Source organism: Hemicordylus capensis, chromosome 10 (genome assembly GCF_027244095.1).
Source record: "Hemicordylus capensis ecotype Gifberg chromosome 10, rHemCap1.1.pri, whole genome shotgun sequence".
Lineage (NCBI taxonomy): Eukaryota > Metazoa > Chordata > Lepidosauria > Squamata > Cordylidae > Hemicordylus > Hemicordylus capensis.
In genome coordinates, this window is record NC_069666.1 from 25,064,957 (window position 1) to 25,091,705 (window position 26,749).

The window sequence follows — 26,749 nt, forward strand, 5'->3', positions numbered from 1 at the left end:
TGATGATTTTCCAGGAGAAGCAGAAAATGCTGAGGTTTCCCTGCCCACTGACAGCTGCCATTTTCCCCCTCAAAAGCTCCCTCAAAATTATTAGAGCCTGATTCAGATATTATGCTGTAGGAGTGTACAAATGTCTGTACACTTGTACACGTGTTTGTGTGAATGACTGTACCTGTGTTCATTTTAAAAGTGTACCTGGATAAATGACCCTTTAAATGCTGGTACAGATAGGAAGTGTACTTCTGTACCTGTCTTTAGTATAAGGAGCCAGCACAGTGTAGTGGTTAGAGTGCTGGACTAGGACCAGGGAGAACTGAGTTCAAATCCCCATTCTGCCATGAGACTTGCTGGGTGACTGTGTAATCTCTCTCAGCCTAACCTACTTCACAGGGTTGTTGTGAGGAGAAACTCAAGTACATAGTACACCGCTCTGGGCTCCTTGGCGGAAGAGTGGGATACAAAATGAAAAAATAAAATAAATAAAAATACTTAACATGTGAGTGACTGTGTACACATAACATGTGAATGAGCCTGATATCATGACCCAGTGAGCCCATTCACACGTAATGTGGAACCGTAGTTCAAGGGGCCTCAGGTTGAAATTTTGTACACCGGAATGTGTCCAATCGCAGTTTGGACCCCAAAGCGACCCAAGATTTCCCTCCCAAGACTTGGATTTGAACCTTTGGCTTGTAGTGGGTTTTGCCACCCTGACCTGCGGACTGGCATTACATCCGAATGCTGCACCACAGTCCATCTCTGCTGAATCCAGAGTTGAAGGAAGAAGCATCTCCCTCACTTTGGCTGTGATTGGCTGCCAGGGCTGTTCTTCAGTCCAGACGGAAGCCCACACAGCCAGCCCTCCACTATGCAGTCTCCCTTACTGCAGAGAGCCTCCTGTCCTCCTGACTGAAGTATGAGCCTTCTGTGGATGCGGACAGGAAAGCCGGGTTCATTGGAACTGTGGTTCCACATGATGTGCAATGCAACCAGTGACACTCACAGCCAGCAGGAGCTGACTACTAAAAAGAGCTCCACACGGTCACCAGTGTTGCAACCACTGCAGAAGGCAGCTGAAATCCTGCTTTTAACAGAGCTAAGACAAATAACAAGCTGAAACACAGAGTGTGTAAAAACTATCATTGTCCAGGAAATGCCCACTGTATGTAACCAGCCATTTGAATGCTGATTCACTCTCATCAGTCTCAACCCTCTTCCATGCTTGACACCTTTAATGTAAGTACCAATATATGTTTATTCAATTATTCATCACCTGATTATTCTTTTTTAAAAATAATAATAATTGTTAATGTGCTGCAGAACAGAGTCCAGGATGGAAAGAGGTGGTTTCTTGACAACAGAGGTACCAAACAATTGGTGCTATTCACAGCTGGCTTCTGCTGTAAACTCCTCTTATGTTCCATGTTTTCCCTGAGCTCAAGTTCAGACAGAAAATCAGTTCCTTAAATCACTTAAAATGTGACTCCACCAATCAAATGACAATATACAGGAGTCCCTTGTTGTCCATGGTTTCACGGATCACCATTTCATGTATTGCAGATGGCTCTTAGAGACCCAGTTTCTTTATCCACAACAGGAAATATAAGCAATTTTCACCTATCCATGGTTTCTGAGTGGCCAGAAATGACTTCTGATGTCATTTCCAGCCACCAGTTTGAAGCACAGAGCCATTTTGTAGCTCTTGTAAATTTTTTTTATTTATTTTAAAAAATGAAAAATAAGAGGATCTGGTGGCGGGGGCATTCCCGCTTTCTGCTCCCATCCAACTTTTTTTTTTTTTTGCACTTTTTTTTTTTTTATAGTGAGGAACCTAACCCCAGATTCCCATAGAACTAAGTTTTCCATATTCATACTAATTGGCAGGAATGGAACCCCTATGAATAAAGAGGGCTGCCTGTATCTGCACAGGTTGCCCTGGGAAGAAGGAAGGGCTAGTAAACCAGTTTAATTCTGTAGCTAGCTATACCCTTTGAATTCAAACTACTTTGCCTTATCTTTGTCACAAGAGCCAATGGCCTTGCTATTGAGCATTGCTTTAAATCATAGAAAGGAGTGGGGATGGACAAAATATCAAGAAGCTGGGGAAAAGAACCAGAGAAACAGGAAAGGAATTAAAAGGCCATATAGATAAAGATCAAAAGAGGCTGTCATAAACGGCTGGAAGAACTGACATTTGAGATGTCAGGCAGCCATTTTTCCTCTGCCAGCAGATTTTAATACCCTAATAAAGAATTTATTTCCTCCGCATACTGTTTTTACGAGCAGTTGCCTTCTGAAATTTGTCATTTGGTCTCATTACAGAAGTCAAGAAAGAAAGTGAAATGTGTTTTTAAAACACATGAGACAAAACTACTTTTATGCCCCCTTCTTTTATTTGCAGTTCTTCAAAATGATCTGAGAATGCATGTCCCAAATTCCAATTTAGTCTTCACACAAGTGGAGCCTTTTCTGTGGTGGCACCACATCTCTCCTGTCCCATCCTATAGACAAGAGCTCATGAGGTCTAGAAGGGGAGGAGAAACAAGGCAAGGCAAGGCAGGAAAGGAAAGGCAAGTTGCAGTACCATGGACAGCTCCATGAGCCAGTCAATTGACACTGGTTTTACTTTATTGTTCGTTTAACATTTGCAATAGTTTCATTGCTCCACTTTTAATAAAATATTGCGGCCATACTGATATGTTTTATCTTCAACATTTGTTGTCAGATTATAATTATTCCGTTTCCTTAAATGTGGCTAAGTGTTGTTTTCTTGCTTGTAAAATTCATAGAGAGATACTTACTTGATGGAGGTATATCCTTTCCCAGTTTGTTATGTATGATGATGACTGTATGGTGTTATTTAACTGGTCGATGACCATAATAAGGGAATCTAGCTAGCACCAGATAAGAGGCAGACTGAACTCCTTTCTACCCAATCCTGCCTAGCCTGCCACCTGCACTGATTTGCGGATACCAGGGAGTGTGATGATGTGGAAGGGGTCAAGGCCCAGCCTTTTGCCACCCCCTCCCCTCCAGTAGTGACTCAGTCAGATACGGAAGGGGTGGAACTGGTGCCAGCCCCCAGCCTAGACCCTACCATTGTAGTGGAATGGACCCTACCATTCTATGGCAGATCTGGACCACTCCACTAAGCCAGAAGCTGAGGAAGCCCAGGACTGAAACCACCACCACCTGGAAGCCCCTTCAGGGACCAGGGCCCCTGAGGCAGAGCCTGTGGGACTCTAGCCTGCCACAGAGCCAACCTCTCTTCCATCACTACACCTCTCGTGTGTGTGGCAGCACATCAGTGCCACCAGCAACCCAGGGAAGAAAAGATAAACAGGAGAAGTGATAGATGTGGGGCATTCAGCCCCTTTAAGGTTGAGGCACTCCAGGTATGGAGGCAGAGCCCGGGAGGCATGTTCTGAGTTCCAGAGTACTTGAGGGCTCAGTCTGCCTGTAGACAACATTTAATCAACTTGTTCCTTGAAACCTCTCCAGGGTCCTGCAGTCTTGTCTAGCCTTTGCCTAGCTTGGCCTCAGCCTTGCCTTGCCTTCCCTTGGCCAGCCTCAGCCTTGTGGCCACCTTGGACTGGAGAAGACAAGAAGGGCCAGCTCCTTGGGGAGCTTGGGTTCCAAAGGTCCTGTGTCAAGGGATTCAGGCCCTGAAGGTGCTGTTTCAGGAGGTCCCAACACTGGCACCTTGTGAAACAGTCAGGCTCTGGCCCAGGGCTGGGGCTGGGACTGGGTCGATTTCCAGTCCAGACATGTCAAGGTCATACTCTGAGTCATGGTGGAGGTTATCATTACAATATCTATGGAACTCCTTTCCTGGAGCAATGGGGGGTGGGGATTGCCTGGCCCAGTCCTACCTTATTCCACTCTGCTGACGCTGACACTTTGGGCCAATCTCATATCCAGGGATTTTATATATGAAGGAGTCATTGCAAGTCAATGTAGAGCTGGTCTTGTAGTAGCAAGTTTGAATTGTCCCCTTTGATAAGCAGGGTCTGCCTTGGTTTGCAGTTGAATGGGAGACTATATGTGAGCATTGTAAGATATTCCGGGGCCATCGCTCAGTGGTACAGCATCTGCCTGATTGCATGCAGAAGCTTGCAAGTTTGAAATCTAGTGGCATCTCCAGATAGGGCTGAGAAAAACTCCTGACTGTCACCTTGGAGAAGCTACTGCCAGTCTGTGTAGACAAGGTGGCCCAATGGTCTGACTTGGTATAAGGCATATGTTCCAATGGAACAGCAAACCCTTAAATAGAACTCTGAGATGTTCAAAGCTACTTACATAATGACCCCAACACTAAGTAATGACTCCAAGTCTGAACCTGATCTTGAACAGGCTGGTCCAGCTGGGATCTGGGACATCCTTGGTGTAATTCAACAGGAATCACTGAAATGTAGATTTAAAGTTTATCACTTTTGAAGAAATGTATACTATCTTATCCCTTAAAATGGAAGGGGGAAATAGTCATGATGGCCCTTTGGAAAAAGAACTCAGAGATGCACCCTTGGGCGACTGGGTTCAAAGAACCCGCACTGCCGCCCCACAGGGATTGTGCCTTGCAGCCCCAACACGCCCCCCATGTCTGATGTCAGACATGGGGGGGGTCTGGTTTAGCTCCCGAGCAGGGCTGCACTACACCGTTCAGGAGTTAAATGCCCATCGCTGCATTTGCAGTGTGGCCAGGAGTGGTTCTCCCTGCCTTTAAGTCAGTGAACGCAGCGCTGGCCCCAATCTAGCTCCTGAACAGGCCTGCATGGCCCCGTTTGGGAGTTAGATGGCCAGTGTCGCATTCACAGTGTGGCCAGGAGAGGCTCTCCCTGCCACGCTGCAAACACAGTGTTGGCCTGGATCTAACACCCGAACAGGGCTGCACAGCCCCATTCGGGAGCCAGACCATGCTGCTTGCATCTGATGTCAGAGGTAGGGGTCAGGGCTAACCCAGCATCTGACTAGGGGGTGGGGCAAGTGGGGCCACCATTGGCCTGGCTCCGCTACTGGATGCAGCTGTCCTAACTTCAGCTGGGTGGAGGTTCTGCAGTTTGGGATTGGCCACCATGTGACAACAGACTACCATGGCTCTCCTTCTGGAAGTATGTAGTGCTCACATCACTGGTGACCAAGGAGCACCTCCATGCAAGCCACCATGTACAGAGTGTCATGTATCTATGGTGCTTCAAACAGTTGGCAGTCAGGTCACAGTGACATCATAGGAAGCTGCCATACCACTGGTTGAGTCAGACCATAGGTCCATCTAGTACAGTATTGTCTACGCAGACTGGCAGCAGCGTCTCCAAGGTTACAGACAGGAATCTCTCCGAGCCCCATCTCAGAGATGCCAGGTAGGGAACTTGGAACCTTCTGTAGGTGCTGTTCCCAGAGTGGCCCCATCCCCTAAGGCAGGGATGTCAAACTGTGGCCCTCCAGCTGTTTTTGGACTACAACTCCCATAATCCCCAGCCACAGTGGCCAATAGCCAGGGATGATGTGTGTTGTAGGCCAACATCTGCAGAAGGGCCACAGTTTGACATCCCTGCCCTAAGGGGAATATCTTACCATGCTCACATGTAGTCTCCCACAAGGGCAGACTCTGTTTTCCAAAGGGAACAATTCATTCTTGCTACCACAAGACCAGCTCTCCTCCCTAGGGTAAGGCAGCTTTTCCTCCTATCTCAGAGACAAGAGTATGACAGATTATGACACCTCTGTCCTACACAGCACAAGCCTTGCACACAATCAATTTCCCCACCTCCTACTTTGCTTTTTACTCACACACACTCACGAATCGGGAGCACTCACAACTCCCAGACCTGGTTAGGATGCTTTTCCTACCCAATTACTGATCGTATGAACAAGCCTCCCATATTGTAACTGTGAAACACACACATCCAGTGGAGTGTCTGCTGACAAGAATTAACAAGAGCTTGACTTACACTCCCAGAAATGTTTTTGATCACCTCTCCCCATTGTAGTTATTTTTTGACACCTTTTTCCAATCAAGTTGAGCAGAAGCAATAGAAGTTTCATTCCCAGAATGCTTAGATAGCTGAACCTCCCAGAAGACCTTCTTGCCATAGCCCACTACTCTCTCCTGACAATACAAGAGGCCACAGCAAAGCCCCTGACTGCTTCAAAGGATCACAAAAAACTGGAGGTCTTGCAAAGCTTAATCCCCATGTTCTCTTTACCCTAGACCTCCCCACCTCCAGAAGCCTCAGATAAAACACCTTTCATTTCCTTGATCTGCGTTTCTCCCCACACCTCCCTCTTCCAGCAGATCTCAAGCTTCTAGCACTTTATTACTTATCATACCATTTTATGTGAGACGGTGCCTTCTGTAATTTCAGCCATCGCTCATTTAAAATATCAAATCAACATTTCAAACATATATCACAATGAATAAAACTGTAGGGAACTTCAGGTTTTTAAATGACCATGGGCTGGAGTTGGGTTTCTCGTAGTCCATTATTGTCAACCCAAGGGATGAATTTAAATCCAGCTGCTTCAGTAGCGTTTGGAAGGCTTGGTTTGGGTGGTGTTCTTTTTAAGACCCGGGGACTGGGTTTAATTTTGCCAATTAGATGAAAGTGTGCACATCTGTGTATCTATGCTGTCAAGATCAGCTATCAGCTCCATAACATTATTGAATGTGTGGATGTTTTTCATTTCAGAATGGTTGCATTTGAGAGCTCTGTTCATTTAGCTGCTCCCAGAGGCCATAGCTCAGAGGTAACATATATGTTTGCACGCACATGGTTCAGGGCTCAGTTCCTACCATCTCCAGCTAGAATGGTCTCAGGTGGCAAGGCTGGAATATCACTCTTATATCATACCTTAAAAAGCTGCTGCCTGTTGGAGTCGATAAGACATCAACCAATAGGTTGACGTCTGATGGGCAATTACATATGTATATGCTCAACTTCATACGTGTATGCATATTTTCTGTTGTTTTCTTTCTAGGTTGTCATATAGCTTGCTAGTTGATGGTGGACTCTAGGAGCCCTGTGTGTGTGCGCACAAACATAACTCTGGAATATAGGAACATAGGACGCTGCCTTATGCCAAGTCAGACCATTGGTCCATCTAGCTCAGACTGGCAGCAGCTTCTCCAAGGTTGCAGGCAGGAGTCTCTCTCAGCCCTACTTTGGAGATGTCAGACCTGGAACCTTTTGCATGCAAATATGCAGGTGCTCTTCCCAGAGCAGCCCCACCCCTTCAGGGGAATGTCTTACCATGCTCATACATATAGTCTCCCATTCAAATACAAACCAGTGCAGATGCTGCTTAGCAAAGGAGACAATTCATGCTTGCTACAAGACCAGCTCTCCTCCCCAAGTCATCCCCGCCTTACCTTTCTACCAAACAACTTACAAGATCTATAAAAAGCAATCACCTCAAATAACTGTTATTGATTCAAGCAAAGCAAAATAGCAGATAAAAGCAGCTCAGAACAGTGAATAAGAACTAGCTAACAGAAACCTACAGCCAAGCCAAAATAATCCTCCATTTTGCCACCCTATTTGTGGATGGCAAAGCTGAGAGGAGGCATACCAGATATTTTGAGGGGTTGGATGGTGAGAAGGTGGCAAAAGGGAATGAAAGGGGAGGGTGCCAGGAGTGGCGGCAGCAGAGCTCTTTCTGGCTAATGCAGACCTACCTTGCAAGGTTGTTGGAAGGGTTAGGATTACTGAAGTAATGCGTGTGAGGCATTCTGAAGCATGTGCATTTTGAGAATACTCCACATGCATTCTGAGCATGTGGAGCATTCTCAAAATATAACATACTTGACATGATTATTGCCCATCTTGGTTTTCTCAGAATTTTGAACAATCTGTCCATGCTTATCCATAGCTGCAGACTAGTTCAGACTTGAGGGGCTCTCATGGAATTTGACAAAAGGTACTTACTGGGGTGATGCTGGAGACTTCAGTGCCATCTCTTCACACAAGGTAAAAAAAGAACTCTGAAAAGCCAGGTGGATTTATTGCCTTGTCTGAAGCACAGCTACCCATATATCACCTTTCAGGACTGTATTGCCGCACTGTGCAGATTAACATTCCAAGCTCTCACATTTCACTGTCAAGCTTTTAAACCGAATGGGGGGAATAAAGTTTAAAGACAAGCCATGCTGTACAGTCAGACGACAAGAACACCTTGGCAACCTGAGTGGAAGATCTCTTCTTGTTCAAAACTCTTGCACAGATAACAGCCTCATGGCCCATTTGGCAGCCACAAAGGCCAGCCATAATGCAAATGGGGCCACAATCCAGAAGGTCCATGCATAGACCCAAATGTTTCTTAGAAGGAGACTTCACAGAAATCCCTGAATTCAAAAAGCAGTTTAGGATTGCTATGGTATGAGAGATTTTTTTTTTTAAAATGGAAATTCAGAGCATGCCAACTAGGCATCAGTCTGGAATCCAGAGACATCCTGAAATAATCAATGTAATTAACACCGTAACTATGTAACTATATAACAATGTATCATTATTAATATTAGCTATGTCAACTAACAATAATATTAACTATATATTATGTAGTATTATGCCACTTTTCAACAAAAAAATTCTCAATGTGGTTTACACAGAATAAAAAATTAGAAGAAGTTGGTTCCCTGTCCCCAAAGGGTGCACAATATAAGCACACACACAAGGAAGACACCAGCAACCACTGCTGGAGGAGTGCTGCACAGTCGATGGGGTCAGCAGCTCTCCTTCCGTGCTAGATAGAAGAACCACCACTTTCACCAGTGCTTCTTTGCCGCTTTAACAGGGAGGTCTTAGTTAAGCATGCAAATTGCATGCAGCAGCAAGAAGTTGTGGGCAACCATCTTTGGATGCAATTCAGAGACAATTAGATCAACAGACTCACAAAGCTAAAACTTCATTCATGAAGTATGGATGTGGAGAACGAGTGTGAACCAAATGGCGGTCCGGGGGTGGCTCCTCTAGAGCCCACCGGCACTCCCCCCCCCTCATTAGTATGGGCCTACAGAAGCCCAGTTCAGGCCTCTGCCGGCCTGTGCTGATGCGGGGGGAGTTCCAGCATAGCCAAGGGGAGCTGCTGCCGGGTTGCTGCCACAGTGCGTAAGGTAACTTCTGCCCGCCTCTCTCCACACCAGCCCCTTTTCACCAACATCCCCACTTTGCTTATAAGGGGGAATTCTTACCAGATTCCCCTTTGCAAGTATGCAGAACCAGTTCTAGTGTATGAACCAAACCAGCTCAAATCAAATTCCATTCTAATTAGAACTGAACCAGCCAGAGCAGTTCTGTGCACACCCCTATCATGAAGCATAAGTACTACCTTGCTGGCTTAGACCAAAGGTCCGTATTGAGGCTGTTCACACAGCTGAAAGCTGGGTAGGACAAGTGTCCTGCCCAGGTTTGGAAGCTGCGAGTGCTCCCAATTTTTGATTATGTGGGAGCAAACAACAAGAGAGGAGGAGGAGGAGGAAGTGACTGTGTGGAATCAAGGTAGGAGGAAAAGCTGGGTAGGACAGTGCTCTCCTACTCAGCTTTCACACCCAGCATTTGACCAAGGTAGGAGGTAACACTGTCCTCCTACCATGATTCCACGCAATCATTTCTCCCTCCTCCTACCTAGTTCTTTGCTCACACACAACCAAAAATTGGGAGTGCACACAGCTCCCAAGTCTGGTCCTACCCAGTTTTTGATTGTATGAACAGCCTCTTGGTGTAGCACTACAGCAGTGGCCTGCTAGATGTCTCCAGGAGCTCAAAGAGGCATCTAGGACAGGCAGGGCATGTCCCACAGGCAGGGCATGACAACAGTCCTCTGTCACTGTAGGTCCCACTACAAATCCTAGACCCTTTCTGCCTCCAAGAATAAGGAATGCAGATCCACCTTCAGGAAAGCCAAGAGCAATACACTTCCAATAGCAGTCCCCACTGAATTATTAAGGCTGTTCTCATGAGCAGCCTAGCCTGGGATAGGCTGCTCATCTGGAGCGCCAGGATCGCTCCCAATCTCAGAGCTCCCGCACTGTCTAACCCTACTCTAAAGCCCAGTTCCTAGACAAGGTTAAAGGCATGAGCGCACCCTTAACCCAGCAGCCAGGATTATGTGTGCACACAGCCTGAGGAGACACAGAGACAGATTCCTGTCCCACGAGGGAATCCTCCAATGCACCGTGGTCATTGAGCAGTGCATTGTGGGATTCCCGGAGTCCGGAAAGCATTGTCCCAGCCTCAAGAGATCTGCACTGCCAGTAATGTGCCCAAATAGCATACCTAAATAGTACCCAAAATAGTACCCAAATAGGAGGACAAAAGTCATCTGTGCGGAAGGTAAGTCTGGAACAGCCTCCCGCCCAAGAGGTCACGTGAATAGGCTTATGGTTTCCTAAGACTCAATACAACACCTTTTTATTTCTGCCTGACCTTTGGTAGGAAGCCACAACCAGAAGCCATGCTTGGGATAAAGCAGCAGAACTAGTTTTCCCTCAGCTGCTGCCCCCAGAAGGAAGAAAATCAAGTGGCAGTGATGGGAGACGTGGATGATTTCTGGATTCTTGCCTTGGTACAAAGCCTTCCCACAGCCATTCCCTCCCTCTCCTTTCCGCACATAAAAATTTCTTTGAGAAGCTCTCACACCCACTCCCCCATTAATATTTTGACAAAACTGTAAGCAAGGTCAATGTTTTTCATTAGTGTGGGGGAGGCATAATTCCTTTCAATTCACACTGTTTGTTTAAGCTTGGGCGACCCACCCACCTCATTAGCCTCTCATAAATCTAATTGACAATTACCATTTTTCCCCTCTGCAAAGAAAAGTATATAAAGGGTTTGATTCAGACCAGAGCCCACACCAGTTTCTTTCAGCAGAAACCCAGGCACAGAGCTCCTATAATCACCAAAAGTCAGGTACAAACTCCAGTGGTTACTTTCTAAGGAGAGGGTAGCCAGGGGTCAAGCATAACCTCCAAAACACACATCCCGACACAGAAGCCCTAATCCTTGATGCGTAAGTCTTCTCTGCACCTCAGCTACCATTTCTACCCAGGCTTCTGACACTCTCGTTTACGTTTCTCCCCAGATTCAGAGTTCTGAAGTAACCTGGTCTTGTTTCTGAAATGGAACTGATGCATTGAGAATCCTCCACTATTCCGTTTTTTGTTTTTTTAAGTATTGCTGAATTTTGCACTGTGCTGCGCATGTGCAGTAGATTGCAGGTTTCATTCCTTAATGTCTTCTAGCACACACACCCTGCATTACTGATGCACATGTGCACTTGATAAAGCCCTACAAAAAAGCAACCTTGATGCAATTGTGCCCATGGTTTATCAGATTTCCTTTACTGTGGTAAGGAATCAATCCTCAAGATGCATGTGCATATCATAGTCCATGTCAGGCCCCCAAATTTTGGACATCGGTACCAAAATACTCCCAGTGGTTTTTGGCAATATCTACCACCACCCTCAAGAGATGAAAAACAGCTGATTGTGTTGTTGCACTTACAGCTTTCTGTGTCTTCCTTCCTTCCTACTACCTCCAAAGAATTAGCATAAAATTGCAGTCATTTTTGCACAGAGGAATGGGTTAAGGTAACAATGAACAAATTGCTGTACTCTCTCCATGGAGTAATCTTTGAAGAACATTCCTGTCAATTTTCATTTCCATTCCTCCAACAACATCAATAACATTTTATAGCAGTTTTTGTGTCTTTAAAACTTCTTAAACACTGTTGCAAATTTGGCAGCTGCAGGCCCGATAAGCAGGACAATCAAAGCAGGATAATGCACTGAAAGCCTTGCAATGCAATCCCTTCTTTTCCATCTCTAGGGGTGTAGACCTTGTCCAAAATCCCAACGAGCATTCATACCCCCTGGGATGGCACTGACCTCCCCAGCTGGCCCATGGACTATCAGTAAAACACTACACAAAAAGGGATTTTGATGCAGTCATATATATGATCACATCAAGACTGCTTTGTTGCTGTGTTTTAGAGGCGTTCATATGTGCATCACCAACAAAAGGCAGGAAGGTGCAAATGAACTGAATGCTGCAGCATGAACTGAATGCTGTAGATGCTCCAGTTGCCGAATTTCTTCTACTGGTTAAACCAAAATTCAGGAAAAGTGGAATGAGGGGGAAAGTGCACCTATGAAACGGGGAATCCACTCCCTGGGAACCATTTCCCTCCATCTTGGCTTGTACGTGAGAGAGACCAGTGGAGGTGTTGCCCTGTTTCATTATAAACTGTTTGATGCCATTTTCATTTTGTTTGCTTGGTTTTTATTGGTGTCTCAATTCTTTTTATTGGTCCTTATTACAAACATCAGAGGGAAGTTTGCCTGACACCATTAAGGGCAGGAAGACATTTCCCCACTCTGTGCTTATACTGAATGTGGTGGGGGAAGCAGGACTTCCACCTCATACACACACACCAACCGCCTGCATTTAGCAGCTGTGTGCAAGAGATCCTATAGACATTCAGCTGTCTGCATGCAGGAGACCTACATGCCATTAACAATCCTGACTGATCGGGGTTCCTGATGGTATAGAAGAGCCCTGCTGTGCACACAAATGTTGAAGCCACAGCCAGACAACCCCTCTTAGTACTGGCATTTAGCTGCCAATCTGAGACTATCCTGTATTTCCAGGTTTTCAATTAGCAGCAATGGATTTTACTACTACAGCACTACAAATATGTATACCCCGCTTAGCATAAAAAATTATCATAATGGTTTACATCTCCTCAAGGTTTGTTGTTTTGTTCTCGTTTTAGTCTGTTTGATGGTTGCACTGTGTTTACAAACTTTTGCAAATCACCTTCCAGATTGTTTATAAGCAAAAAGCCTGCGTGTATACAATAAGCCTTGCCTGGGTGTGCATTTCAAACAAAAACACACATACTTACAGTATACAAGTCTGACTTCCTAAGCAATTTGTGAACTTCAGAAGCATTTTAATCAAGTTCCAAGGGTCTGCTGGAGAAAGCTCCAGCTGGGTGAATTACTCATTCCAAAAGGCATATGTTACTCATGAAGATGTGGGAGCGGCTTACAGGAGTCATGTTGTGTCTGAAAAATATAATGTGGGAAGCAGCCCCAGAGGCATATTTATCGGAGAAGCAACACACCTACAGTTTCCGCTGAGTCTGCCACCCTAGATATTTAGGTCTGCTTTATAGCAACTCTGTATATGTGCAGACTGGCAAATCTCTCTAACCAAAGACAGCCAAGGCTTCCTAGATAGCACCCAAACGTTAGTTATAAAAAACAAACAAAATCCTCCTGACAATCTGTCCAAAATGAGTTTGCAGGAAATCTAATCAACTACCATCCCCAATCTTTTTAATTTTATAGCACCGTCTTGACATGGGTTCATTCCCGTAGTTCCGTACATTCTATGATAATGTCAGGCACTCGAATTCAGGTGCTGGCAGGGGCCAGCCTGCTTGCAAGGCACTGGAGTGTGCGGGCGGGGGGTGGGGGGTTGGATCATGAACCAGGGTTCCCAGTAGGGATACCAACAGTCCCTTATTAGCAGGAACAACCCTTATTTCAGCCCAAAATTGTCCATCCCTCACAGGATGCCATTGGTCCCTTATTTTCAGTTAATGGGAAGAACCTATGGATTCTGGTATGTAGTGTCGATATCTTGGCTTGAACAGTTTGCAGTTCCCTTTTCCAACAGCAGTCCAAGTGGGACAGGCAGCAAGGAATTGATGGCTGGCCTTGGGCAGAGCTCCGGGTTTGAGCCCCACAGGACCTGTCCTTTTGCCTTTGTGTCTGGTCAACCCGAACGTGGCACTCACCCAACCCAGGATGGGCTGTAGCCAGCGTCAACACTCAGTGCAGCTCCTGAGGAGCAGCTGACCATTTCTCTACCATCGCCATGCCTGGCCCAGGATGGGCCCACGTCTTAGATGACCAGACTGCCCTGCACATCGGGATGAAACAACAGGCGCCTGACAATGATGTCAGGCAGCCAAAACCATCAGACAACAGGGGCAGAGAGGATGGGGAAGTTGGGCGGGACAGGGAAGGAGGGGAAGGGGATCAGACAGCACAGGATGAGTTAATAAAGCCACCGTGGGAGGGGCCAGGGCGAAGGGGAGCCCAGTGTCCAGTCTGTACAGCAGCCTTTAAGAACAGGCAGGCCGGTGATGAGGACAATGTGTGGTATGTCCTGTTCGGGAGGGTTGCAGTTCTCTGGAGAGAGACCAACCCCATCAGTGCTGATAGCAGGAGAGGGAAGAGGGTGAATCAAAGCCCCTCGCCTGTTTCTGAGACCTGACCCCAGCAGGAAGCATGCAGAAGGTGGCCCAGGAGGGAGATTCCCATTTGACAGTTAGTTTCTCTATTTTCCTGGTTAGCTGCCTAGCAGCAGCTTAAAGACTTTCCCACTTTTCTGCAAGTGGTACAAATGTTAGATTTTGCTCCTTTGAAGGGCTTCCACAGTTCTCTGAGCATATTTGATTTGGATCTGGTCCCATTTCATCTGACTACGTTCTCCAGTGCGAGTTCATTTCAGTCACAAATCTTAATCCCTATTTTATTGTTTTACAGACATCTGCTGTTAGTCTTAGAAAACTGCAAATATTCCATCTTGTGGATATTCCAAAAGCTTTCCATCAATACAATCATTATTAAAATACAAACTTCCTGGAATAGCTTCAGATGTTTAGATATTCCCTGTAGAAGAAGCATTTGACAAGATTTTGTCATTCATTTTCTATATGGCTAAAATTAAAGCTGCTTCCCTCACAGTGTACATTTGACCTTTGAAGCCTTTGTAAAATTAAGAAAACATATTAGACTTATCACACTAAGCTGTTTCATTTTAAATTTATCTTTTCTTCCCTCCTAAATCTCTCTTTATTGTTGCCAACAAAACATCTGTGCTTCATTCCAAAGGAGTGTCAAAAAGCCACATAGGACATTTTGCAAACTGCAACCTTTTTATAGACCCAAGTAAGATTAAATTACTAATTTTGACGTGGACTTTTGTTGCAGTATTTCAGCTTAGGACATCTAGTCTACATCTGCAACAAAAATGACATACTCAAATTCATGATCATATATAAAAATCAGCATTAAAGTCCAAAACATGGTTTTTTAAGCAGTCACTCACTACCATAACAGCAGCAAAACAACAAGAACCAGCTATGCACACACTTCCATCTAGAGCCCCAAATTCCTCTGGTACCAATCTCTAATGCGGACCAACAGTTATTCCCATTGTCACATGCCTCCATCCAGATTCTTTGGTGGTACCTTATACCAGGAACTGATTGCCTCCAGATATTCATATGATCCATCCAGTTCCTTCCACTCCTTAAGGAGCACCTCAAGTTGTATCTATTAAATGTGCTTTTTCAAATTAACAGAGGGGTTTTGATTTAATGTCTCTCTTCCTCCATTCTCATCACTTACCCCCTTAGCCTTTCATTTTCCTTCATGCATCTGTTTAGATCATAAATTAGGAATGTGCACGGAACCGGAGTGGCGGGATATGTCCCGGCGAGGCGGCAGCATGCATCCTTGCTGCCCTGGTATGTCACGGACCAGAAGGGCTGGAAGTGGCCGCTGTACGTACGCACGTCATGCTCACTCACACGCATTTTGCGGCATGTGCAGGTGCAGCAGCCACGTTCGGTTCGCAATGTACCAGGGCGGTGAGGAGGTATGCTGCTGCCTCTCTGGGACTGTTTTCGTGAACAGTAGCAGTAGGGGAAGTGAGGTGGGGGGAGGTAAGAGCACCCTCCTCAGTCCTTAAAGTTATCCCTCCCACCTTCGAACCAGCCAAACTACCAGTCTCTCAAACCATGCACATCCCTATCGTAAGTCTGTAGACAAATTTTGCTTACTCTTACAAGTTCAGTGCTTATGTTTTATAGTGCTTTCTTTTCTTTTCATACAACTTGAGTCCTCAGATGTTGCTGGACTACAACACCCATCATCCCCAGCCACAACAGCCAATTGGGTCCCCAGATGCTGCTGGACCACAACTCCCAGCATCCCCTCAGCCACTGTGAACCCAAGTTTGACAATGCCTGCCTTAAGGAATAATACATATTTGAAGTGTGGTTATTATCGTTGTGCAAAAAGACAGAGTACCTTCTCTCCGGTTTGGGGCTACGCCTCCGAGACTGAGAAAGCCGGCCTCCTCTGGAGGTCCCTCTGCTCAAATGGCTGTCGTTACGGCCTGCGGAGGAGACTCCAGCCCGGAGGCCTCCTCGGGGCAGCTGCTGCTCCTGCTTGTGAAGAGGAACTGATGTGCGGATGGCAGAGATGACATGCCCAGAGAATGGAGTCAGCGGCTCTTCCTGGTGCTGGGGCTGCTGATGAGGAAGAGTCCTTTCAGAAGCAGAAAACTGTCCTGGCCTGTGATAGCTTCTCTCATAATAATATCCCGGAAGACAAGGCCTTGTTTGTTCCATCACCCCACCACTGCAGCTCCTGGAACAAGCCGACCAGGGACCCCAGCTGCCCCACACACCTGGAATTCCTGCATTGTCTTCTTCTGGAGCAGCGTTCTGCTCTTCTATCCTTTGTGGAACCTAAGAATGATGGAACAAACAAATCAGGAGGGCAAGAATTCACACTGTTGCCCAAGAAGAGTCATACAATTGTACCACAGCTGCATGGAAGCTCATGTATGCCTTTGCACCGTCCTTCCAATATTTGTTACTTTCTAAGGTAGGGAAGTCACCTTAAGTGGCACAGCGGGGAAATGCTTGACTAACAAGCAGATGGTTGCCGGTTCGAATCCCCACTGGTAGGTTTCCCAGAAACACCTACATTGGGCAGCAGCGATATAGGAAGATACTGAAAGGCATCATCTCATACTTCACAGGAGGAGGCAATGGTAAACCCCTCCTATATTCTACCAAAGAAAAACCACAGGGCTTTGTGGTTGCCAGGCGTTGATACACCGACTCAACGGCACACTTTACCTTTAAGGTGGGGAAGCCTCCACAACTTCAGTTCTTCCAGAATAAGCTTCCAGAAGATGAAGCTTATTTTACACATAAAATGTCTTGAGGCACATAAACACATTAACCTCTAACATACACAATCATTTCGGGTCACTTACTTTGCCTCAGAGGGAAGCCTCCGGAGTGCATGAGTATCTTTAGACTTTTTTGCTTCTAGCATCCCAGCGTCATTAAGATTATGATCTAAATGTGTTGCCTGCAGTCAAAGATTAGAACTGAACTCCAAAGCGAGTCAGAATGCACGGCTGAAGAGCCAGCTACAAGAAAATCAGAAGCTTCGGCAGAATGCAGTTTACAACCATAGCTTTGGAGTCAAGATGACAAGATGCAAAGTGCAGCCAGGCTGGGTTTTGTGGTGGACTATGAAATAGTCAGCTGCGGTTTACCATAATCTGAATAATTCTACCCCTAAAACGTGCTCTCTCTCTCTTTCATCACCAGCCACATAAAAATCTTGGTTTAATTGGGACTTGCATATAATAAAAAGTGTCTGTATTGGTGGGTTCTTTTCCCATGTCTGTGTTCTTGCTCAAAAACAACACCAGATCATATCTCTCATGGTTTTGCAATATGTTTTTGGAAGGCAGCATTTGTTGCTTTTTTAAAAAAAGAAGTGTATATGGCTCTTCCACCCCCAAAGGGAATTCAAAGCACCAACATAAACATTTAAAAGTCACATAGTTAAATGCAGTGAAAAGCACTGTTAAAAACAACAACATAGTACAAGATTAAAGACACACAGAGAGGAGACAAGACGCAGTTGCCAGCCCAAGAACTCCAAGCACATCACAGAGCTAAGGTGCATTTAAGAATGCAAGCCTAAACAGGAAAAGGTTCAGCCTACATTTAGAAATAAGCTCACTTCCAAGAGTAAAGGTAAAGATAAAGTGTGCCCTCGAGTCGGTGTCGACTCCTGGCAACCACAGAGCCATGTGGTTTTCTTTGGTTGAATACAGGAGAGGTTTGCCATTTGCCTCCTCCTGCACAGTATGAAATGATGCCTTTCAGCATCTTCCTATATCACTGCTGCCTGATATAGGTGCTTCCCATAGTTTGGGAAACATACCAGCGGGGATTCGAACCGGCAACCTCATGTGAGCTTGTAGCCCAGCAAGCCTGGCAACTTCATAACTAGCTCCACTCTTGACTGTGGCATATACTTCTCCTTCCATCATTCATTTGAGTTAAAAGTCCACACTTATCAGCAACCAGTCAAATTTCACGCGTTGGGCCAGTTTCACCTCAATTTTACAGCCCTCCACTACACCTTTTGCGAAGCTGCAAGGCATCCATCGGATTGCCAGCAGCTCAGAGGACCACTTAAAACGATTCTGTTACATGAATGGGGAGAAGAGAGGCTGATAAGCAGTGCCGAGTGGCAGCTGTGGGGGCAACACACCTCCAAGCTGTTAAGGTCTGGAGTCAGCAGGAGAGCTTGGAGAGAGAAAGGAGACTTTGGAAAGGAGGCTTAAGGCAGTCAGAAGGCACCATTTTATACACATTATTCCCAGTCCTGCTAGGCATAGGTCAACAAAGTTATATGTTAGCAAAGTTATTGGACCTCAGGCCAGGAACTTTTGAAGCTTAAAGGTAAAGTGTGCCGTCAAGTTGGTGTCGACTCCTGGCGCCCACAGAGCCCTGTGGTTGTCTTCAGTAGAATACAGGAGGGGTTTACCATTGCCGCCTCCCGCGCGCGCAGTCTGAGATGATGCCTTTCAGCATCTTCCTAGATCTCTGCTGCCCGATATACGTGTTTCCCATAGTCTGGGAAACAGACCAGTGGGGATTTGAACCGGCAACCTTCTGCTTGTTGGTCAAGCATTTCCCTGCTGCGCCATTAGCTGGCTTTGAAGGTTAGCAAACCAAAAAACCAAAAAAAACCCACACACATTTCCTGAGAGTTCTTTGCTGAGCTCAGAAGAATTCTCCATCTCCAGACCATCACTGTCAACCACCCCATCCTTTACTTTCTGATTTCAGCAGTGATAAGGCCACAAGCCAGTGAGGATCAACAGCAATGCCATGGAGGAGGAGGAATGTTTCCCCACCCATGCTAGGAAAAAAGGGATGCTATGGAGCACAGGACCCAGAAGAGTATAGCCTGAAGCCCAATAGGAACATAGGAAGCAGCCTTATACTGAGTCAGACTGTTGGTCCATCTAGCTCAGGATTGTCTACACCAGGGATTCTCAACGCTGGGTCCCCAGATGTTATTGGACTTCAACTCCCATAATCCCCAGCCCCAGTGGCCTTTAGTTGGGGATTATGGGAGCTGAAGTCCAATAACATCTGGGGACCCAACGTTGAGAATCCCTGGTCTACAATGACTGGCAGTGGCTCTCCAAGGTGTCAGGCAGGAATCTTTCCCAGCCCTACCTGGAGATGCTGCCAGGGATTGAACCTGGGCCCTTCTGCATGCAAAGCAGATGCTCTACCACTGAGCTATGGAATATCTTTCAGTGCACACATCCAGAAGCAAACCAAGGCAGATCCTGCTTAGCAAGGGAGACAATTCATGCTTGCTACCACAAGACCTGGTTTTCTCCTTATAACATTGTTGTTTTTTCTCCAATAACTTTGACTAAGGAAAAGCAAAGACAATAACAAAATTAATGCAGACCATGTGCATGTTCATATTGAGGTAATAGGGACACGGTATTAAAAGAAAATGGCTGAAAAATATGGACAATTTTACTCAACCAAAGGAAAGTGGACAGTATGTTTATCACTGTGGGAGTATTACAGAACAACTCCTCAAGGAGAAAGATTATATGCACAACATTTTTGGCCAGCAGACTGAGGCTGAATGTATACAAGCATTCGGGGAGAGTGCTAAGGTTGCAGGCAATATCATCTCTTAACTCTTATTTATTTAATACACAGGCAGGCAGTCAACTGTGCAGCTTAAAGGAGTGTGCAGGATCCACTGCCAATGTTTGAAGAGATCGAGACGTCCAGGGAATTAATAACTTTGGAGTCAGGTGTGCCAAAATGTGGAAGGCAACATGTTTGGCCTCCGTTTGTTGGCCGGAACTTGAAGCATCTAGCAGCAAGAACAGCCACTGTGTTCACACCACCTGGGAAGGGGGGCTGCTGTTGTGGTAGCAAGTATGAATTGTCCCCTTTGCTAAGCAGGACCCACCTTGGTTTGCATTTGGATGGGAGACTATATGTGAGCTCTCCAAGACATGCCTCTTAGGGGATGGGGCCGCAGCTCAAATAGAAGAGCATCTGAAATCCAGGTTTACTCCCTGGCAGCATTTCCAGGTAGACTTGGGAGAAACCCCTGCCTGAAACCTTGGAGAATTGCTGCCAGTCAGTGTAGGCAATACTGAGCTTGATGGAACAATGGTCTGACTCAGTATAAGAGAGCTTCCTATCTTCAGCTGGCAGGGGGTCCCCAGCCAGCTGGTACCCAGCCACTGACAATGGACCCGACACTAAGCATGTTCCAAAGTTACCATTATTTTTAACCCAGATCAACCAGTGCATAGGTTCAGGAACCAAAAGCCCTATTCACACATTGTGTTGGATACACATACAATCTATGTACTGTGTACCCATCCACAGGTACAGCTATCCACACATTATGTGGAGCAAACATACAGCAGTACACTTCCTATCCATCCCATGCCATTTGAGGGACCTGTTTGCTGGTTCAATTTTAAAATGAGCGCACATACAGCCATTCACACAAGCACACATACATACATACATACATACAGATACCTGGAAGCATGTACAGAGTGATGTCTGAATAGGGCAAACTTTGTGTTTAGGCGTCAGCAATTCCAGCTAAATTGTGCTGTATATCAGGGTTTCTTAACCTTGGGGCCCCAAGATGTTGTTGGACTACAACTCCCATCATCCTCAGACATGGCCTTTTTGGCTGAGGATGATGGGAGTTGTAGTCCAACAACATCTGGGGGCCCCAAGATTAAGAAACCCTGCTGTATATCAAAGACTTGTATCAAAGACCAGCATTGCATGGAGTGGAGATCTATACTAGATCAAGCCTGCCAACCTGAGTTCTTTGGATGGAAAACTATCACTATCCCCCTGGTCTATTTCGCCTATCCCTTCTGTATCATATTTGATGGTTGGCTTTTAAAATGCACCATTTGAGATTTGGATAAACAAGCTAAGCTTGGCCAGACCTGAGTTGCTAAAGCATGGCTCACTTCTTTGAGCAACCTCCTTTGTTCTTGCTCACCACTTAGGACATGACTGATCTGGTTATTTGGCTGATCTGGTTATCTGCCAGAGTGCTAACAAGACAAAGATCTTGCCTTGCTCCGTGACTAGGATGCAATGTTTGTTAACAATCTTTAACCTCCCTTATTTTATTTTGACTCCAGAGAGACAAGAACATTCAAATGCGATGAAATGTTGAGACACGTTTGGCTGCTAGCTTAAGAACTTGGGGTGGGGAGGGGGAAGTGTCAGACCTAAGGGTGTGGATAGGTACTTAAAATGCAAACATTTTCGTTTAGGATATGATAGCGCTGGCACGGAATGCGGCCTGATCTTAACAGCAGGAGTTCAGGATGGGTGCATAACTCACAACTGAGCAATGCAAAGTGTCAGAAACTAATGCTGAGGAAAGTTCATCCTGTTGCTAGAGTGTGCTGGCCTGGCCTACAAAAGCCATCCTGATCCCTTGTCCAAGCTATGATAAGAACAGCCTTGCCTACCTGGTCCATCATCCTGTATCCCACAGTGGCCCACTAGATGCCCCTGGGAAGGGGAAGCCCACAGGCAGGAGTTGGTGAGGGCATGCCCTTTCTGCTACTGTTGCTCCCCTGCAACTGGGGTTCAGAGTCATCCTGCCTCCGAGGCTGGAAGTGGCTTATAGCCATCAAAACCAGTAGCCACCAATTGATCATGAATTTGTCTATAACACCAGCACCTAAAATGAGAGCCAGTGTGGCAGAATGCCCAGGAGAACGTGTGTTGGTCTTATCAAGACTCCATTGCTCAGGCAAAGTATCAGCTTCAACAGGATGTCTCCCAGAGCCCTTCCTGTTCAGCTGCTGCCTGAATGTTGATATGATATAAAATTAAATAAAAATTATATTTTTATATCATATCAACACTTGTGGCTGGCCCGTGGCTTCTGTCAGGCCTGTGCACTCCGATTATGAACAGTGTCGCGTATTGTGATGTCACGACACATGACGCTATCCATAATCGGAGTGCACAAGCCCAAAAAAAGCCATGCACTGGTCAGGAGTGGAGTGAGTAACCCCCCAAAAAACAAATTATTATTATTATTATTATTACATTTATACCCCACTCTTCCTCCAAGGAGCCCAGAGCAGTGTACTACATACTTGAGTTTCTCCTCACAACAACCCTGTGAAGTAGGCTAGGCTGAGAGAGAAGTGACTGGCCCAGAGTCACCCAGCAAGTCTCATGGCTGAATGGGGATTTGAACTCGGGTCTCCCCGGTCCTAGTCCAGCACTCTAACCACTACACCACGCTGGCTCCTTGCAGACAGTGTGGGTGTGGATTCGGTGGTGGAACTTTGTCCCTGGGCCACCAGGCAGCTTGCTACGCACCTGGCACTCATGTAGATTTGGATCAGTGCAAGTAGTAAGTAATTATATTTCAAGCATGTCTCTTTCAACAGCTACTTCATTAACTGGTCCTGTGTTTTCCAGACATTTGAGTGTTTGCTAGGCAGGCAGAGAAGGTTAAATGTTCAGCAGACCTCAGACATTTGAATTCCACTTCAGATTTTAGACTGCCATTATTAATTCAACTTTGCTTCTTTATTTGCCATCTTTGTGTGTTATTACATGGAAACCACTTGTAGCAGTAGATCTGCCAATTACCACTCCACAGGGCTGTGCATAACCTTTCCTTCTGTGTTTCTGAACTATGCCCCTAGTGGGTTGACTCGAGTTGTATGCTAAATAGGAAATAGATAAATAACTTCTCGAGGCATTCATCTCTTTCCCCCAAACATGCACATTGGCTCTGGCCCTTGCTCAACCATTCCACTAAAGGCAGCCGTCTAGAAGCTATTTAATTTGCTGTATAAATTCTAATGTCACTTCCATTAGACAAGGAGAAAACAAAATCCACACCTCGGGAATCGGTCTACAGTTGTTGAAACTCCACTATGCAAGAACACCCCAGAGGAGGAAATATCAGTGGAATTAGTTGCCACAAGGACTTCAAAACCGACAGTTGTACAAGAAATGGAATGTGTAACAATAGTTCCAAAATGCTAGCTTTTTTTAACAAGACATTGCACTTGAGTCCGGTGAAGTGACCACCAGCTTATATGTCCACTTAAGGCTTTGACAAGTTTAGTATCTGTGTGTGCTAAATGAATAAATTAAATATATAAATAAAATATGGAGTGTGTGCATTATGGCCTCAAGAAATCCATGTGGGATTTACAGATGATGAATCTCTCCCACATCTGCTTCAAGTATTTCTTATGTATCTGGGTACCAGAGCAGTAGAGCATTATGGATGTCCAGAGATAGAGAGCCAGAGAGCCATAGATCAAACTGGACTGCCATTCATCATGTTGCAGATGCTCTTGTTCTTAACTTCATTTTCCAGTAAGCTTCACCATAAGGAAATATTGAACTATTTACAAATATCTTAATGGAACATTCACTCAACTATCCAAGCCTTGGAGTCTGATTATATTTCCTGTGCTTACCTTTCAGAACAAAACCAGATGTGCAAGGTGCACACAGAGGAATCCTAGAATTTCCTTCACCAAAAGCTGAACTCTCTGTTCCTTAAGAACTTATATACGTGCCTTGCCTTAAGCTTAAGGGAAAGCACATGTGGTTGGGGTGGGGGGTGTCACCACGATAAAGTGAGACTGGCTTAACTCAAATCCATTCTGCTAAACTGTGCTGAAGGCCCTACAGGCTAATGCTGGTCCTGGTTCAGTTTAAACACAAAGCTTTTTAAACTTAAAACAAAAATGTTTCTACAGATCCAGGGGTCCACTTTAGATTCAGCATTACAGTCATATGAAATCTTGTGGTCAGGGCAGAGGACTGTCTTTTGACAATTGATTTACACATAATACTCTCTCTATAGTGGGTAGGTAAAATCACTGGTGAGAATACCAGCACTAAGCAATTTAAACTTGGTGCAACAAACTTTGATCTAGTCCCAAAATCACAGGTAGGACACATTACCTGAAAGGATGCCATCATAAATTGCAGTTACATTCTCTTTTTCCCTGTAAGTAAAGCTCTTCCATTTGTTCAGCAGTGGCTCATCCTAACCAGCCGGGGTGCGTGTGTGTGTGTGTCAAATGGGACACAACTGCATCTGTTCCCCAGCAGCCCAATTGCACCTGTTTCTCCCACCCCACCCCACATTGACATGGGACAGGACAGGATGGGAGAAACAGGTGCAATTGGTTGGCCAGGAACCAGAGGCAGCTGTGTCTTGTTGGAGGCCCCACCCCCACACCAGCTCATTAGGATGATTCGCTACTGTGTGTGTTGTGAGTTGTCATGTGTTACCCCACCTCCCCTCCCCTCCCCTCCACCTTTCAACATCAGCCAAGAGCCCCATGGAATGGGGGCAGGGGAAAGTGCAACATTGTGATATCCTCACCTGAGGCAAGTTGCACTCCACGCAGAAGAAGGGCAAGAGCAACAAGTGGCACATCTCACTTGTACTTCCAACTAGAAACTAGAGACTTTCTCTTCCAGCTAGACCTATTGCTCAAGGTCATATTTCCCAGCTTAGAAGTACAGTACAAGTTTCAGTAGCTTGTTATGCTCATGCAAGAGGGGAGCATGACAGCCCATGAGTTCCATTTCTGGGTCAGAAGCACTCTACCACACCCACTCCATGCATCCAAACCCCTCTTCCAAATACGCTAGGCTGTTTTGGTTTTCATTGATTAAAATTAGGGTTGTGTTAAACGGTTTGGGTACAAAATGATTTGTACCTGAATCTGGCCAATTTGGGTGATTTGTAGACAAAACAAATCACCCCGGTCCTCAATTGCCCAGATTCGGGTAAAAAATCAAATCACCCCAGATTCAGACCTGAAAAATTCAAAGATTCATTTTGTGGCCAAAGTGGGTTGGGTGGTAGTGCCCAATGGGTGGAAGCTACCACCCAAATTTCAAGTAAATTGGACAAAGGTGTGATTTTTAAAGGATTTTGAAGTTGGTGTGTCTTTAAGCTTTTTCCCATGGGGAATAATGCCATCTTCAAAAATTCTTTCAAAATCACCCCTTTGCCCACTTTCCTTTGAAATCTGGGTGGTAGCTTCCTTGTACTCATTGGGCACTATCACCCACCACAACCTGCTCTGGGCCAACCTGTGCCACCCCCACTGAGGAATTATAACTAAGGCTGCTGAAATCCCCATTATTTCCTATGGGGAAAAGCTTAACTTCAAAAATTCTTTAAAAGTCACCCCTTTGCCCAATGTCTTTGAAATTTGGGCAGTAGCTTCCACCCATTGCGCACTCCAGTCTTTTGCCACCAGGGCCCCTTTTTTTGCCCCGAATCAATTCAGATTCAGAAAATTAAAAATCGAATCTGGGGTGATTTGGTGGGACAGGTTTGGACCCAAAACAAATCAGGGGTGATTCAATTCAGGGACAAATCGAAACAAAAAAGTCAATTCATGCATATCCCTAATTAAAATGTAGTAGGGCTATCCGTGATTCTGTTACTACACGTGAGGCACATACAATGTATGCACACAGGTATTCACACATTAGGGCAGTTCACACAATTGATATGAGAATAGGAGAGGCCTCCTACCCTAATTTGGGAGCTGGGCGCTCTGTTGCCAGATTTGGCCTCTTTTAAGCCAAATTTTGGGTTACGGCCCATTTGACTCACGAGTATACCTCTGAGGTTCTGGCCAGGCTCATGATTTTCAATCGTGTTTCAGTAAAAAATAAGGCCGGAGGCAGGGAGCTTCAATGTGAGCCAAGCCCCAGCTGGGTAGGACCATTTTTCTTCCTATCTTGTTCTGAAGCTGGGGACGGAATCTGAGTAGGGCATGCTCATCCTACCCAGCCAGGGTTTAGCTCACACTCAAGCTCCCTACTTCTGACCTTGTCTTTAACTTATATACAGTCAAAAATTAAGAGTGCACAGAGCTCTCAAATTAGGGTAGGAGAAGCCTAATGATGATCACGTAAACTGTCCTATTGGGCTCAATTCAAGTAATAGTTCCTAGTTGCACCCTGCATATGAGCATATCTCCCCTGCTAAATGAGCAAAGAGGCACCTTTTAAAAGTGGTGATGCTCTTTATTTAGCAGGGGGAGAGCAACTGGCCCTATCCATCCCCAGCACAGCTCCCCTCCAATGGCTGTTGCTGGTTTCTATCTTATTTTTCTTTTTTAGATTGGGAGTCCTTTGGGGACAGGGAGCCATTTTATTTGTTTGTATGTTTATATCTATGCAAACCATTTTGGGAACTTCTATTGAAAAGCGGTATATAAGTATTTGTCATCATATGAGGAAACCTGTATCCAGGCTCTTTCATTAATGCATGTACACAAAACGTAATCACGTATCTGTTCACGTTTGTACATGTGTGTACAGACTCCTGTAAGCACATGCAACATAATATCTGGTTTGTATTTTATGGATGTTGCAAATTTCTTTGGGAACTTCAGGACACAAATCCACTAAATAAAATATTAGTGTACTATTGATTTCAATTAATACAATTTTGCCTCACATTTCATCACAAGTCGCCATGTTTTGAAAGCCATGCGTATGCACTTGCATAAGCCGCAAA

General features: G+C 45.5%; 1 protein-coding gene across 6 annotated transcripts in view; it reads right to left on the reverse strand.

Annotated features, from left to right (window-relative positions):
- Positions 1 to 26,749, reverse strand: part of THSD4 (thrombospondin type 1 domain containing 4) — a 435,377-nt gene that overhangs the window by 358,855 nt on the left and 49,773 nt on the right. For 3 of the 6 annotated variants that reach the window (XM_053271987.1, XM_053271988.1, XM_053271986.1), the window contains exon 4: positions 16,103 to 16,545. In XM_053271987.1, coding sequence (XP_053127962.1) covers positions 16,103 to 16,545 — 443 coding nt within the window. Of the gene's footprint in view, positions 1 to 16,102; positions 16,546 to 17,081; positions 17,127 to 26,749 lie in introns of those variants that run through there. The other 3 variants (XM_053271990.1, XM_053271991.1, XM_053271989.1) reach the window with 2 other exon arrangements.